The sequence below is a fragment of the Petaurus breviceps genome, unplaced genomic scaffold (assembly GCF_028583685.1).
Source record: "Petaurus breviceps papuanus isolate PSGF00001 unplaced genomic scaffold, PetGlider_PUasm1.0 90762, whole genome shotgun sequence".
Classification (NCBI taxonomy): Eukaryota; Metazoa; Chordata; class Mammalia; order Diprotodontia; family Petauridae; genus Petaurus; species Petaurus breviceps.
This window is the reverse complement of record NW_027187339.1, coordinates 4,255,882-4,272,261: the sequence shown is the minus strand read 5'-3', so window position 1 is coordinate 4,272,261 and position 16,380 is coordinate 4,255,882. Positions and strand designations below refer to the sequence as shown.

The 16,380-nt window shown below is 38.9% G+C and overlaps 1 protein-coding gene across 7 annotated transcripts in view; it reads left to right on the top strand.

Annotated features, from left to right (window-relative positions):
- KCNMA1 (potassium calcium-activated channel subfamily M alpha 1) overlaps window positions 1–16,380 on the top strand; it is a 917,791-nt gene that overhangs the window by 714,821 nt on the left and 186,590 nt on the right. For all 7 annotated transcript variants that reach the window (XM_069068323.1, XM_069068322.1, XM_069068316.1 and 4 more), the window contains exon 15: window positions 1,051–1,160. In XM_069068323.1, coding sequence (XP_068924424.1) covers window positions 1,051–1,160 — 110 coding nt within the window. The remainder of the gene's footprint in view (window positions 1–1,050; window positions 1,161–16,380) is intronic.

Here is a 16,380-nt window from a genome sequence, read left to right as displayed (position 1 = left end):
GGTAATTGGCTTGTTGTTTCTGTTGTCACAGCATATTATTCTTGCCCCCAGGGAGCAGATGTTCTCCCTGTTCATTATAATTACTGCTTTTTTCTGCTCTTGGGTGATATGGCTACTTTTTGAAATGATGGCGATCCATCTTTTAATAATGCTATTTATTTACCCAATCAGCAATGTAATACATATTTATGTGTGGAATGCCTTTATCTATCAGATCCTCTAAAAACATGTAAGTGAAACATAAATAATAGCCCCATCTATTATGGAATGTTCAGTCTGGTTTTGTACAAAGGTTTATGAAAATGGGTTGAAAAGTCTCTGCAGTTATGTGTGAGGCCTCAGTACACACACACACACACACACATATACACTCACACTTTTGGAAATATATGAGTATGTGCTGACTATGTTATTTTTCCAGAAATGTTCCAAATATCTGTCCATTTGTTGGTTTGTGACTGTGTGGCAATTTATATGAAGGGGCAAACTGTTAAAAATTTGGTTAAAAAATTCAAACATTCATGTTATATCCCAGTCAAAGATAGCTGGCACCTTTATAAAATATCAATTGCAACAATAGTGATAATTACATAATTATTATAAGAAGAAACTAAGTTTTATTTTTAACATTTTATGTAGTATTTCAGTCATTTTTCAGTCACATCTGCTTCTTTGTTACTTCATTTGGGATTTTCTTGTCAAAGATACTGGATTAATTTGCCAATTCCTTCTCCACTTTATTTTACAGATGAGGAAACGGAGGCAAACAGGGTTAAAGTGACTTGCCCAGGGTCATACAGCTAGTATCTATGGCTAGATTTGAACTCAGGAAGATGTCTTCCTGCTTTCAGGTCTTGCATTCTACCTGCTGTGCTACCTAGCAACCTCCAATTTGATAGTAAAAATAAGGCAAATGGAGGCAAACAGAATTGAAATGGAGAATAACTGACCTATGTCTGGATTCATATTTTTGGTGACCTGTTAATGTACCTTTGCTTTGAGGAATTTGATCCTTTTAAAAAACCCAACCATTGTGCTTTTCTTCTTCAGATTGAGGAAGACACATGGCAGAAATACTACTTGGAAGGAGTCTCCAATGAAATGTATACAGAATATCTTTCTAGTGCCTTCGTGGGTCTATCCTTCCCTACAGTTTGTGAGTAAGTAGAAGTCTTCTGTTTGCTCTTTGGTTCTCAGGTGAAATGAAAGGTTCACTGTTAGCTCAACTTTGTAGAGAAGAATCAATTATTCAACCAATTTTTATTAAGCTTCTTCTGTGTATAAGTCAGCACTGAGGTATGGTGAGGTCTGTGTAAAACAGCACATGTATGGTGAGATGGGGTGGCAATACAGAGCAGGAGACCTGGTCCTTACCCTTTAGAAGATAATAATCTAGTTGTATAAATAAAACAACAACACATAGGACCACACTGAACAATGCAAGACAAGGTATAATTAAGTGCCCAATTAAGATTTCAATGGCCAGAATTTTCAATTAGTGGACTTGAGGTGGACTAGCAGTTGAAAATCAAAACTCCTAGATTGTAATCTATGATGGAAGAAGAAATTTGAACTGGGCTTTAGAAATTGGTTAGGAGGGGGCGGAGTCAAGATGGCGGAGTAGAAGCAGGACCTCCACTGGGCTCCAGCTTCCACCTTCCCCAATCCATATAAAAGGGGACTTTGAACAAACTTTGGAGCCTCAGAACTCACAAAATGACACAGAGAAGCTAACCTCCCCCTGAGGACAACCCAGCAGGCTGGCAGGAATTGGCCAGAGCAGTGCTCTGGGAGCCGAGCCCAGCCTCACCAAGGCTTTAGCCCCAGGGCAGGCCTGACCAGCCACTGGCCAGAGGTACCCCAGATTAGCAGCAGCTGTGGCCATTTCCAGATTTGTCAACACATAGATGTGAAGAACAAAGTGAGAGGTCAGTGCAGTCTGGACTTTGGGACCCAGTAAGTGGGAGTGCATGGCTTTTACCCCCAGGGCGAGAAGCCACTGAGACACTTCAGCTCCTAGCCTGCATAGTGCAGGAGGACCAAGCACCAGTCTGAAGGGTAATCGCTCTTGCTTTAACCTTCTTGGATCTGGATTGCAGTCTAAGGTGGGGGTGCTGGGGTATGTGTCCAGCCTGCTAGAGTGTGTGGAGATCTAAGAGAGGGCAACCATCTAATACCTCCGGGAGCTGAGAAAACCCCAGCATTTGGGACGAAAGCTCCCCTGTCTGGTGGCAGAGTCCTTCTGTGGCAAAAAACCCAGGGGTCAAGTGACTGAGGGGTCACATGACCAAGAAAAGGAAACAAAGCAGACAGAAGATTCCAACATTAGACTCCTATTTTGGGGAAAAAAAGGAGCAAAGCATGGAACAGGAGGAAGACAGTGAAGTTAGCACTCCTGCACCAAAAACTTCAAAGGAAAATACGAGCTGGTTACAGGCCATAGAGGACCTTAAGAAGCAGATAAGAGAAATGGAGGAAAAATTGGGAAGAGAAATGAGAACAATGCAAGAAAATTACAAAATGAGAGTCAACAGTCTGACTGAGGAAAATAACACTTTAAAAAATAGACTAACTCAAATGGCAAAAGAGGCTCAAAAAGGCAATGAGGAGAAGAATGCCTTAAAAAGCCGAATTTGCCAGAGGGAAAACGAATCTCAAAAGCTCAACTAGGAGAATCATTGCCTTAGAATTAGATTGGAGCAAATGGAAGCTAATGACTTTATGAGAAATCAAGATGCTGTTAAACAGATCCAGACAAATGAAAGCATAGAAGGCAATGTGAAATATCTCATGGGAAAAACCATTGACCTGGAAAATAGATCCAGGAGAGATAATTTAAAAATTATTGGACTACCTGAAAGCCATGATCAAAGTAAGAACCTAGAAATTATCCTCCAGGAAGTTCTCAAAGAAAACTGCCCTGATGTTTTAGAACCAGAGGGCAAAATAGAGGTTAAATGAATCCACCGATCACCTCCTGAAAAAGGTCCCAAAAAGAAAACTCCTAGGAATATTATAGCCAGGTTCCAGAATTCCCAGATTAAGGAGAGAATATTACAAGCAGCCATGAAGAAACAATTTGAATATTGTGGAAACACAATTAGGATAACCCAGGATCTGGCAGCTTCTACACTGAGGGATTGAAGGGCTTGGAATATGATATTCCAGAGGTCCAAGGAGCTGGGATTAAAACCAAGAGTCACCTAACCAGCAAAACTGAGTATCATGTTTCAGGGGAAAATATGGTCATTCAGTGGAATAGAGGACTTTCAAGCATTCTTGCTGAAAAAACCAGAGTTGAATAGAAAATTTGACATTCAGATACAAGAAGCAAGAGAAGCATGAGAAGGTAAACAGGGAAAAGAAATCATAAGGAACTTATCAAAGTTGAACTATTAACATTCCTACATGGAAAAACAATAATTGTAACTTATGAAACTTTTCTCAGTAGTTGAAGGGAATAGAAATATATATGTCTATATATGAGTGTATACGGGCATATGAATACATATATGAATGTGTGTATATATGTGTACAGGTATACATAGATAGAGGGCACAGGACCAATTTAACAGGAAGGGATGATACTTAAAAGGTGAAATTAAGAGGTGAGAGAGGAATATAATGAGAGGAGATGGGGAGAGACAGAATGGGGTAAAGTATCTCATATAGAAGCGGCAAGGGAAAATGGTTGCAATGGAGGGGAAGAATAGGAAGGCAAAAGGTAATGGGTCAACTGTATTCCCATTGAATTTGGCTTGAGGAGGGAATGAAATACACACTAAATAGGGTATCTCACCCTCCAGGAGAGTAGGGAGGGAAGGGGATTAGAGGGGGGATGATGTAATAGAGAGCAGGCTGGGGGGAGGGAAGTTGGGAGCACCCACTTTTGAAAAGGGACGGGATCAAAGTAGAGAATAGAATAAGTGGGAGGTGGGATAGGAGGGAGGGAAGTATAGTCAGTCTTTTACAATATGTCTACTATGTAATTGTTTTGCATTAGCTACACATGTACAACCTATACTGAACTGCTTATCTTCCCAGGAAGGGTGGGAGACAAGGGAGGAAGGGAATGAATCTGGAATTCAAAGTTTTAAAATCAAATACTTATATATATATATATATATATATGTATATATGTGTGTGTGTGTATACACTATTATTAATACTATTTTACATGTAGTTGGGAAATAAGATATATAAGCACTGGGGCATAGAGATCCACTGGAAAAGTCGAAAGGGGTATGAGAGAAAATATGGGAGAGAGCAGATTGGAGGAGGGGATATCCTGTGGGACTGCTATTTTGGGGTAGTGGGTAGGGGAAAAACGGGGAGAAAATTTTTAACTCAAAATCTGGCAGAAATGAATGATGTAAATCAGAAGTTAATAAAGCATTTGAAAAAAAAAGAAATTGGATAGGAGTTCAACATGGGTAGGTAAAAGAGGGAAGAAGGAATGAGGAAATGGAGTGAGGAAAGGCACATCTGTGGCTCATTTGTCCTGTGCTAATGTAACTGACCTATTTATGTGGCTAGGATAGAAGGAGATATTGCTAGAATTGCAGTTCTTCTGAAAGATACTAGGGTCTTAGTGGACTTCAATCTCAGTATAAGATAGTTATTTGATATGTGGTGGCCAAAAAGCCAAAATTCAGAGACTGCATGAAGAGAAACATCATGTTTCTATAGCCAGGGCAAGAAATAGTATTGCTATACTCTGCCCTATTTATTTTATTTCTTCAAGGGAGTAACAGGAGCAAGATCTTTGAAGGGACATTGAGCATCCAGAAGAGGGATGCTGGGAAAGTAAAGGGTCTTGAGATCATGTTATATTGAGGATCAGTTAAAAGAAATGGATATATTCAAAGATGAACAGTTTAGAGAGAACGTGGTGGCAGTCTTTATTATTGGAAGGAAAAAGGAACAGCCCCAAAGAGATGTACTTAATAGTTTAAACTTGGATAGAGTACCAGCCCTGGAGTCAGGAAGATCTAAGTTTAAATTCAATGTCAGACATTTGCTAGCTGTTTGACCTGGTTAAGTCACTTAATCTCTGTTTGCCTTATCTGTAAAATGGGGGGAATGATTGCAACTACCTCCCAGGGTTGTTATGAGGATCAAATGTGATAATAATTATAGAATACTTACCACAGTGGCTGGCACATAGCTATTTCTTATTATTAATTATTATTATCATATATAATTATATATTGCTAATTAATAATAATATTATTATTAAAATGTTAGCTATTACTAGCTGTTATTATTGATTAACTCCAGAGGACAGATTTTCCTACAATGAATGGGATAGAAATTGCTGAGAGGCAAATTTTGACTTGATGTAAGGGGAAAATAAATCCTAGCAAGTAAAACTATTTAAAAGTTGAATAAGCTGCCTCATCGTGGGGTCTTTAAACAATGTTTGGTTGACCATTTGTCATCTAGGTTATAGAAGAGATTCTTGTTCACATGTGGGTTAGACCAGATGGCTTCTACTCTCCATTCCAACTCTGACATACTGTGACTCTGGGGAACAGGTTTTACTGGAGAAGGGGGATGTGCAATGCATTAGTTGGGCACTAAAATGTCAATGAAAGGAAAGGGGTAACCCTAACGCTACACTAAAGGAGGCTTGCAGAATGATAGCTGAAGGAATTACAGACAAACTTGACCCCTTTCACAGCTGTTTTCTCAAGAAAACAATTTAGGCATGAGGGTGGGTCTTCTGCTTTATGGTTCTTTGCAACAACCACAGGCAATAAGACTCTCAAAACCTCATCACAATAAACCCTGTTGGCCTTGAGAATCTCAAGAAGTAATTCAAGGGTGTATAGAGATGTGAGAGAAGTGAGAGATCTAAGTTCTTTGTCAGAGACTGAGCCCTAAGCAACTTTTTAGTTGCTTTGAGAGACTTCTCTTCCTGACTAGAGAGCCAAAAACTTAAACACTAAATGATCTGAGAAAAGAAGTGGGCTAATGATTTAGAAAGAGGTGAACTCTTGAGCTTGCTACTGTATTGTTTCTTAAGTGTGACTCATCTTTGACAGATATTTGTCTCAAAGAAACACAAATTAAATGATCAGAGAAAATGGAAATTGGGACACCAGGTACGTAATAGTTCAAAATCTCCTGTCAGCAATCCATATATGACATACTCTTTCTCAAGACTCCTTTTGGCAGCTCCCTTAAAATCTCACCCATCCTGCCCTAAAAATGTTAATATTGTTATACCTTGCCAAATAGAGGGATTGTATTATATCCCTAGAGGCAAGAGAGAGCTGCTATGGATCAAGGGTGTGATTTAGGAAGATCATTTTGGAATATGTGTGACAGATGGATTGAAAAGGAGAGATGCTTGAGGTAGAGGCACAAATAAGAATTCCAGATGTGAGGTGATGAGGAAATCTGTTGAGGTGGTGGCCATTTGGATGGAGAAAAGCAGACAGATATAGACAGAGATACAGTGATTGAATAGATAAGGTTTGGCAACTCATATACATGGAGGAGTGATGGAAGAGGAAGACAAGAATGACTGGGATTTCAAATCTGTGTGACTAGAAGGATGGTGGTGACTTAACAGAATAGGAAAGCTTGGAAAAGGGGATGTTCAAAGGAGAAAAGAGAAATGAATTCTGTTTGGTATGTACTGAGTTTGAGATCCTTATGACATCTTTAGTCAGATATGTTAAGTATGTAGTTTTTGATATAGGACAGGAGCTCAAGAGGAAAAATCAAGGCTATCAAAAATCAAGGCTAATCAAAATATAGACATGGGAATCATCTGTATGGAGAGGTTTATTGGATCTTTGAGAGTTGATGAGATAACTGAGAGAGAGAGAGAGAGAGAGGACTTAGGACAGAGCCTTGGAGTATTCACAAAGCAGGGGGATGATGACCCAGCAAGGAAGACTGGGAAAGAGTGCACAGACAAATGGGAAGAGAACCAAGAGAAAGTAATGTCACAAAAATCTAGAGAAGAGAGAGAATTCAGGAGGAGAATATGGTTCATAGGTCAAATATGGTTCATTGCAGAGGTCAAAGAAGAATGAGGACCAGGAAAAGACTCTCGGATTTGTCCATTCAAAGCTGATGTGAATTTGGAGACAAAAGTTTTAATTGAGTGATGAAGTAAAAAGCTAGATTATAGAAGGTTTAAAGGGGAGTGAGGGGAGAGGAAATAGAGGCAATGAGCATAAACAACTTTTTCTAGAAGTTGACTGCCAAAGAGAAGAGAATTATGTATGTGGCACAATAGCTTGAGAAAATATAATTTTTTTAATTGTTTATTTTAAATCTGGGGGAGATCTGGGTTTATTGGTAGGTATCAATGAGGGATATAGACTAGAAGCAGAGTGTAAAGATTGGAGAGTGGGGGTGATTACAGGAACAATCTTCAAGAGGAGGGAAAAGGGATGGGTTCAAAAATATACATTTAAGACTTCACCTTGCTTAGGACCAAGGTCATCTCTATTGGAAACTAAAAAAAGAGAGAATAGGGAATGATGTCAATGGGGTTTCATTTATAGAGCAGGGGACACATGGGAATTCCTTTCAAATTGTCTCTTTTCTTACAGTAAAATAAGAGATAAGGTCCTGTGTGGAGAAGGGTTGTCTTGAGGTGAGAAGAAAATATCTGGAAAGGTTCCTGTGGAGAATGCATTTAATAGAGTTCAGAAAGAATAAAGGGATTGTCTCCTAGTGGTGTAGACCCAGTTGAGAGAGAAAAAAAAATCAAAACTTAAATTTGGTTCTCATGGTCACAGGAAGGCAATCCCTTTATTATATCTTAATTATTTCTCTCATCTATTTCCCACAGTGGCTGTTCTACACCCTCTCTTTCCTCATAAAACCTCCCTTTGGGGCTTATGAACAAAAAATTGTAAATATTATATAAATCCCACCTTTATGTGATCCAGCCCATTGAGAGAGAGATATGACTTCGGATTTTTACCAAGGCAATATTGCCAAATAGTCATGTGACTTTTCATGTGCTGCATCTCTATGTAGCAGAACTGTACAATTGTTGGTGCTTAGGGTCCAAGAGAAGATTGGCTCATAAGCAGAAGCATTTCCATGGAAGAGAAAAATGCTACTCTGTTCCCCGCCATTCAAACCCCATTATTGGAGAGTTTAGCATTTGTTTCTTATGGTTTCTGGGAAAGCCAAAGGGGGAAAAATTATCCTGATGTGACTGAGAATGTATTCAACTTAGGACTATTATTCGTTTAACACAATGATACAGCTGAGGTAGAAATAATCAATAAAGAAAGGACATTTAATGAGATTTAGGAACATCCCAAAACATTGAAGCTCTCCTCAAGCATTTGATTATCTGGAGGCTTAATTATCTGTGTTTTCTAGTTTAAATTAAAGAAAAGCTATAACTCAAAGTTACCAACAGTTTAATGATAACGCTCTTCAATTCAGGTTAATTAAAGCGCAGCCGTAATTAGAGTGTAGCGTTGTATATCACTGGGCTAGCACATAAGTATTTTCATTACAGTAAGAATTGGCTGTTCAATTTCAAGATGACATAAAGGACACCAAAATATATTTTAAGCTGGAGGAAGAAGAAGGAAAATGAATTGGGGAATATGCTGAATGTAATAAAGTATAGATGAAATATACAGATTTTCAGAGCAGTTTCTGTAATTATGTGCTGCATTAAAGCAATATGCAACCAATAACGTCTTAAAGCATTGGGAGTGACTCTAATTTGCTATTCCATTGGGCTGGTGGAATGCCTCCTTTCAAGAGTGGGCTCACAGCATGTAAAAACTCTGAGTGCTTCCCAAAAGCCGATGATATCCTTGTACGAAAGCTGGTGATGGCCATGGTCCAAGATGCTAAAGGTTCTAGGATAAGTGGGGGATTCCAAGGTAACTGGGGGAGGAAGGAGAAAAAGTGGGGCTAACAGTGAGCCCCAGAAGACCAGGTTGACTCTAAAGATAGAACCTCTGATAACTCTATCAGAATGGAGAATCATCATAGCAGCTAACTTCTGTGCCCCTCCCTAGATGATCCAGTAAGCTAGATGAATGCCTAGAAGATTGCTCCTTTGATGTACAACCTAGTGACCATGTTACCATCTGTTACTCCCATTTGTAATCCATTTATTCAAGTGTTTCTTCCTATTTTTCTGACTGGAGCCAAGTCATGGAATCATAATTCTAAGAGCTGGGAGAGCGCCCAAAAGATCAGTTGGTGTTAGTGCCGAGCTGGCAAGTGAGATATTTTTACTTGCATTTTACAGATTAGCTGAGTCTCAGAGAGATGAACCAACTTTCCCCAGGTCAAATACCTACTTAGATGCATCTCACCGTATTCCGAGTTTCTCCAAAATAAATTTTTTTGTTCTCACCTTGACCTGCCATCTTTCCACTCCATTGTATTTTGCCAGACCTCTAACCTGGCTATAATCTCTTTCCTTCCTGATTTCAAACCCCAATGAAGCACTTCAATTGTGTTCTCTCCTTATTTTGATTCTTTTGCTTTGGGACCATTGTTATCTACATCTTTCCAAACCCCATCTTTGCTTTTCTCCTCTGTCTACCTCCTCTTCTCTACTCATGTGCTGCTGAATGGAGTTAGAGGAAGTCTCACAATTGTGCTAACTTGATCCAGTATAGATTTTTGTTATCTCATCTCAACTGGACCCTTACCACTGATAGTCATTCCTTTGCTCCTCCCTAATTAATTCTCCAGTCATACTCCCCACAGAAGCTACTCTGAATCTTTTCTCCACAAGGCTCCAACAAGCACCTCTTTCCCTCAGTCTTTCAGCTGAGGCTTTCACTTATACTTTGCTGAAAAAAATAAGATTGTCAAGAATCACCTCATCTTCCCTCCTCCTTATCTGACAACTCCTTCACTGTATCTCATATCTCCTCAATCTCATTTCCCATTTTTTCTATCTTTATTCCAGTCTCTAATGAAAAGGTGGACTTTATCCTTACTAAGATCACCCCCAGCACCTGCTCCTTGATCTCACCCGCTGCTGTCTTATCCAGGAAATAGGTGCTGTACATTGTTCCCTCTTCCTCCCCAATCTCCCTTCTCTCAGTCTCTTTTGGTTCTTTCCTTGCTGCCTAAAAACATGCCCATATCTCCTGATCTCTTGAAAAATCCTTCCTAGGACCTGCCATCCCTGCTAACGATTATCCTATATCTCTCCTCCTTTCCCAATCAAAATTTTTGAAAACTCATCTATATTTGATGTATTCACACCCTCTGCTCAACCCCTTACTATCAGGTTTCTTATTTTATCACTCAAGTGAAAAATGTTCTCTCCAAAGTTACCAACAATCTCAGATTTACTGGTCACTTCTCAGTCTATGTCTTCTTTGACTTCTCTGTAGCATCTGACCCTATTGGCCAATCTCTCCTCTCTGTCCCTTACTAGTTATCTGACTACTCCTTCTTAGTATGCTTTATTGATTAGTCATTGAGGGTATATTTTCATATGCCCAACATATTCCCTAACTGTGGGAATACCCCAAAGTTCTACCCTGTACTCTTTTCTCCTTATAATTTGTCACTTGCTAATATCATCAGTTCCCATGGGATCAAATGTCTTCTCTGTGCAGATGACTTTCAGATCTATATTTCCAGCCCTTCCCTCTCTCCTGTGTTCCAGACCCACTTCTTGAATTTTGTCTAGTTAGCATCCGTTTGGATGTCCCTGAAGCATCTCAAACTCAATATATTCAAAATAGAGTCAATTATCTTGTCTCCAAAGTCTCTTCTCCATTGCACTTCCCTAATACTGCCAAGAGGACCACCATCTTTCTATTTCTCCAGTGTCATAACCTTGGGGACATCCTCTACTCCTCATTCTCACATACCTGACATATCCAATCAATTACTATGTTGTCATTTCTATCTCTGTAATACTACTGATTCTCTGATCACACAGCCACCACAAATGTATGTATAAACTCCGCTGTCATTTAAAGGTCTTCTCAACTTGGTCCCTTCCTACCTGTTCAGGCTTCTTAATGTTATTCTCCTCTTAGACCTCTGGAGTCTAGCTCTACAGGCCTTGTTGCTCTTCTGCACCTGTGGTACTCCATCTCCTATCTCCATGACTTTGTATTGGCTATCCCCCATGCTTGGAACTCCCTTCTTCCTTACCTCTGCCTCTTGAAATCCCGTTTCTTTCAATTCTCAACTCAAATATCAACTCCTTTCTAAAAAATATTTATTTATTTTTAGTTTACAACATTCAGTTAACAAGCTTTTGAGTTTTAAATTTTCTCCCTCTTCTTACCTCCCCCCTCTGCAAGATGGCACACAAACTGATCTAAGCTCTATATATACATTCATATTAAACATATTTTCACATTAGTCACATTGTAAAGAAGAATTAGAACAAATGGGATAAACCACGAGAAAGAAGAACCAAAGCAAAACAAAAAAGAGAGAGCAAATAGCACACTACAATCTGCATTCAGACTCCATAATTCTTTCTCTGGATGTGGATAATATTTTCCATCATGAACCTTTTGGAGTTGTCTTAGAACCTTGAGTTAGTCATCACACAATGTAGCTGCAACTGTGTACAAAGTTCTCCTGGTTCTACTCACTTCACTCAATATCAGTTCATATAAGTCTTTCCAGGTTTTTCTGAAGTCTACCTACTCATCATTCTTATAGCACAATAGTATTCCATTACATTCATATACTACAACTTGTCTAGCCATTCCCCAATTTATGGACATTCACTCAATTTCCAATTCTTTGCAACCACAAAAAAAGCTGTATAATTATTTTTGTACATATGAGTCCTTTTCCCATTTGTGTGATCTCTTTGGGGATATAGCCTTAGAAGTGGTTTTGCTGGGTCAAAGGGTATGCACATTTTTATAAGCCTTTGGGCATAGTTCCAAATTGCACTCCAAAATGGTTGAATCGGTTCATAACTCCACCAATAATGCATTATTGTTCTAATTTTCTCACATCTTTTGCAGCATCAAATAGCAACTTGTAAGTGAAAACTTTCCTGATCACCTTGGCTACTAATTCTCTCTCTTCTGTAACTTCTATAATTGTATTGATTTTGCTTCTATAATGTAGATACTTTATGTATACATGTTGTATCCACCATTAGGATAAAAGGTTCCTGAAGGCAAGGACTGCTTTATTTTGCCTTTGAATCCTAGCACTTTGCTCTCTTCCTTGAATGTAGTAATAACTTAGTAAATGCTTATTTTTGATTGATTGACTGATTAGTTGTAACAGAAAGCACCCTAGCATACCTAGGATGGCTGCTAGCACAAGTTCTTTCATCTGCTTTTCTAAAGGAAAGCAACTCAAAAGGGGTTAACAATCTTACTTTAATCAATCAAACATATATCATTTACCTAGTTCAGGGGAAAATGTCAGCACCCTGAACTTCAGAGAATACAAACAGAAGTTACAAGAGAAAATAACACAATTCAGCAGAAAGGGCTTCCAGCTCTCTGACCATTACATCCACACCTACTTAGTCACCAGAGAGAGAAGCACCAACATCTGGGTTTTCAAAACCAGGGGCCTCAACAGTTGCCCAGAGTCTCATCTGGCCAAATCGCACAATTCTTCCCAAAGCAAAACCTTGTCTCAGAGGTATACATAGCCCTCTCTAGTGTCAGAGAACATCACAATCCTCATGACCCACTTGACTACAAAGTAACAGAAGTTGTGCCTTCCTGAAAAACAAGCCTCCCACCACAGGCTCCAGGTGAGCACACGCAGCCTATTAGAGGGCAGAGTATGTTTTCAAATCAGGAAAGGTCCTCAAGTTCAACTTAGACTTATTAAGGGAAAGGGAAGATCTTCAAATTTCTATTACCATTACACTAGTGGAAAACTGAAAACTAAATTGTTGGCCCCCGACTCCACTTCTCTTTCTACCTAGTCATTCTGCCCTTAACCATAGTTCTTTTCTTCATACACAGTAGGTCTGTAAAACAGTTAGGGCCAGGAACTACGTATAATCAAATAACATTGGGAGTGCTTCAGAATATGCTTACAGTATGCTGACCCTAACTGACCCACAGTCTATTTGTATCATAACCAACTCAATCATCACCAAGTCTTTTACTGCTCCCCACCTCAATAGACCAGGAAGATAGGAGGATTGTTTATTCTATATACTCTAATCTAAAAGGAGATGGAAAACAGAGTAGAATAAATTCTTTAAATCTCATTACCTATTTTTCATTAAGTCTCTCTTTTTGTTTGTTTGCTTTGTTTTGTTTTCATTGTTCTATGTGTTACTTCATGAACTTGACTCAGAAACCAATTAATAAAAGAAAATGACTATTTACAAGGTATGGTATTAGATACTTGGCATTCAAAGACAGAAATGAAATAGGCCTCGCCCTCAAGCAGTTTATATCTCTGTAGAAGGACTGAACATGCATTTATATGTTTTGGAGGTTGGTATTCAAAATCAATGAATGCAAATTATACACGAATTAATAAAAATCAATTTCAAGGGAGTGAGAGGCAAGGTGCTATAATTAACAGAGGAGTCAGAAAAACCTGTGTTCAAGCCTTGTCTCTAACACATAAGTGACTGTGTGGCAATGGGCAAGTCACTTAATCTCTAAGTGCCCCCAGGTATTCCCCTAAGATTATAAATTGTGCAATAGTTGTCCACCTGCATTGGTAGAGGGAATTTCTTCTCTAGGAATTTCCTACATTAGTGTAACCATAGGAGCAGACCTATCCTAAAAAAAAAAAAAAAAAAAAAAGTAGAGAATTCTCTTCATGAAGTTATGTAAGTGAGAAAGGTTTCAGGTACCTGAATTGTGCTTAGGAGGAAGTAAGGAATTGTCTTGGTGATGGAATTGGAGAGTAGGGGTGGGAGGGCATTCTAGATATGGGGAACCATTGGTGTGAAGGCACAACATAGTGGCAAAGGAATGAATATCATGCTCAGGGAATATATTACAGGTCAGTTTTACTGGAATAGATGGTCACATATCTCAAGGTCAAAGATAGAAAGAAATGTCAAAAATAGACCAAAATATTCATAGCAGCCCCTTTATGTGGTAACAATAACAAAAAATACTGAAACCAGAGTGGCAAATTGTAGCATATGAATGTGATGGGATGTGGTAGTTCCATAAACAATTGAGAAATGGGAAGAATTCAGAGAATTCTCGGATGACTTGTATGATCTGATGCAGAGTAATGTAAGCAACACAATATGCAGAGGGGGGAATGTGCACAATGACAGCAAGAAAGTAAATAATAAGAATGAATGCTGAAATGAAGCCAAGGTCTGTGTAATTGAAACAACCTATCTTGATTCAGAAAGAGGGGATTTGGGAAATGCCCTTCTTTCCTTTCCTTAGAAAAGTGGAAGACTACAATTATAGAACTTTGCATAGGCAACCAGATGTGTTTGCTGTGATAGCTGATTTGGCTTATGCGCATTTCTTTGTTGGACAAGAAGGATCTGAATTGTGAGATGAGAGAGAGGAGATAGAAGTAAGTAATGTTGTTTGGGCAGAATCATTGAGACTATAAAAAAATCCCTCACTCTTTCCTCAATTTAATTTAATCAAACAAGTGCCCCTTAAGCACAACTAAGCACAGAATTTTCATGTTTAGAATATTGCCAAGGAAATGATTCTATTCAGAGGAAACTGAAAGATGACTTTACTATTGCCAGCAAAATGGCTGACTTGTAGTGTTGTGTTTTGTTTTTTTAATTGCACTCTTGTTGTAAGCTGTCACTTTGGAATATAGCTACTGTTATTAGAATGGCAACCATCGAGGTCCTCAGAGTGAATGAGTCAGAGCTCTCCCTTACCATTTCAGGCTGGCAAGGAAGAATCAATTACTCATTCATTATTCAATTAAACAACCCAGTATTTATGGAGTATTGATCACAGGTATAACCTTGTGCTAGGTACTAAAAGGGAGATAGAACAATATGTTACAAGAAGTCATGTTGTAAAATGTTGCCCTAGTCAGTGCCATTCATAAGATCTTAGCCAACGCAGTATTTCCAAACCCCGTCATGATGTTTTGGGCCGACCACCATCTATAACACTGTTTCTGTGATAAAAGGTCCCCTGTAATACCATATTTTCATAAAATAATCAGTAAACATCATTATTCAGGAGATAGCTTTACGCAGTGCCCATCCTTTGGGATGTTACTATCTCCTTGGAGATGATTGCCACATGGAGTAGTCAAAAGAAGGGTGGAATTGGACTAAGGAGGCCTAATTTTGATTACTGGCTTAGACATTCCTCAGGTATGTTAACTGTAGTCAGTTCTGACCCTCAGTTTCCTCATGTGTAAAATTGGGAGAGTAATGCACCTAGTAAGGTTATCACTTTGCAAACCTTAAAACTATATAGGAACATGATCTGTTGTTAATGTAGCGTCATCATCATTGCCACCTTATCTCATTCATATCATCTTTTTTGATGGAATTTAGATAGGAAAAGTCTGAAGACAATTTCCTATGCTGCTATAATTCCCTTTTATATAATGTTCTGCAAACTATTGCCCAACTGACTAAAATGACTTCTTTTTGTAATTGGATAACAGTATTCAGATATAAGCTCTTCTTATTACATGTGAAATTATAATTAACAGTACAAGGCAGTAAACAGTAAGTGGTACATGAGGAATGATGACTTCTTTCATTAATCTCCTTGATGGTGATTTGCCATAGGCCCAACCGGAGCTTTGCAGTTTGGGGATCAGCCATTCCCATTGGCTTGGAGGTGGCCTGTGAGTCTGTGTGGTAAAGCTCAAAGGCACCTGGCCTGTGGGTTATAAAAGAGTCAGCTGTTAGTCACACACCAGGATTCCATCTGTTCATGTCTTCCTTCCCACAGCACACCCAGCTCAGCAGCCAGGCTTTGGGGGATACCATTCAGAAAACCTGAGCATATGTGTCTAGTCACAGGAAGGTCAGAGAATGAAGATCACTACTGAAGGATCATTTTACTGAATAATTAGATGAAAGCATCTATGTTGAGTATCACACAAACTGTAAGAAGGAAATGTGCTTTGAATAATTAGAAAAAGCCTCTATATTGACTATAATACAAACAATAAGAAGGAAATGTTCTGCTCAGCTTTGGCAGGTGCATTTTGTGTTTCCCAGCAGCTAGGCTACCATTTAATTTATTTTTTTTCAATCAATAACATTTTTTTTGCCTTTTTGGAGGGCAATTGGGGTTAAATAACTTGCCCAAGGTTACACATCTAGTTTTTTTGTGGGGGTGTTAAGTGTCTGAGGCTGGAACCGAACTCTGGTCCTCCTGACTCTGGGGCTGGCGCTTTACTCACTGTACCACCTAGCCACCCCAATAACATTTTTTTAGTATGCTAGTGACTTCCCCAACTAAATTATCTTGTATTTAT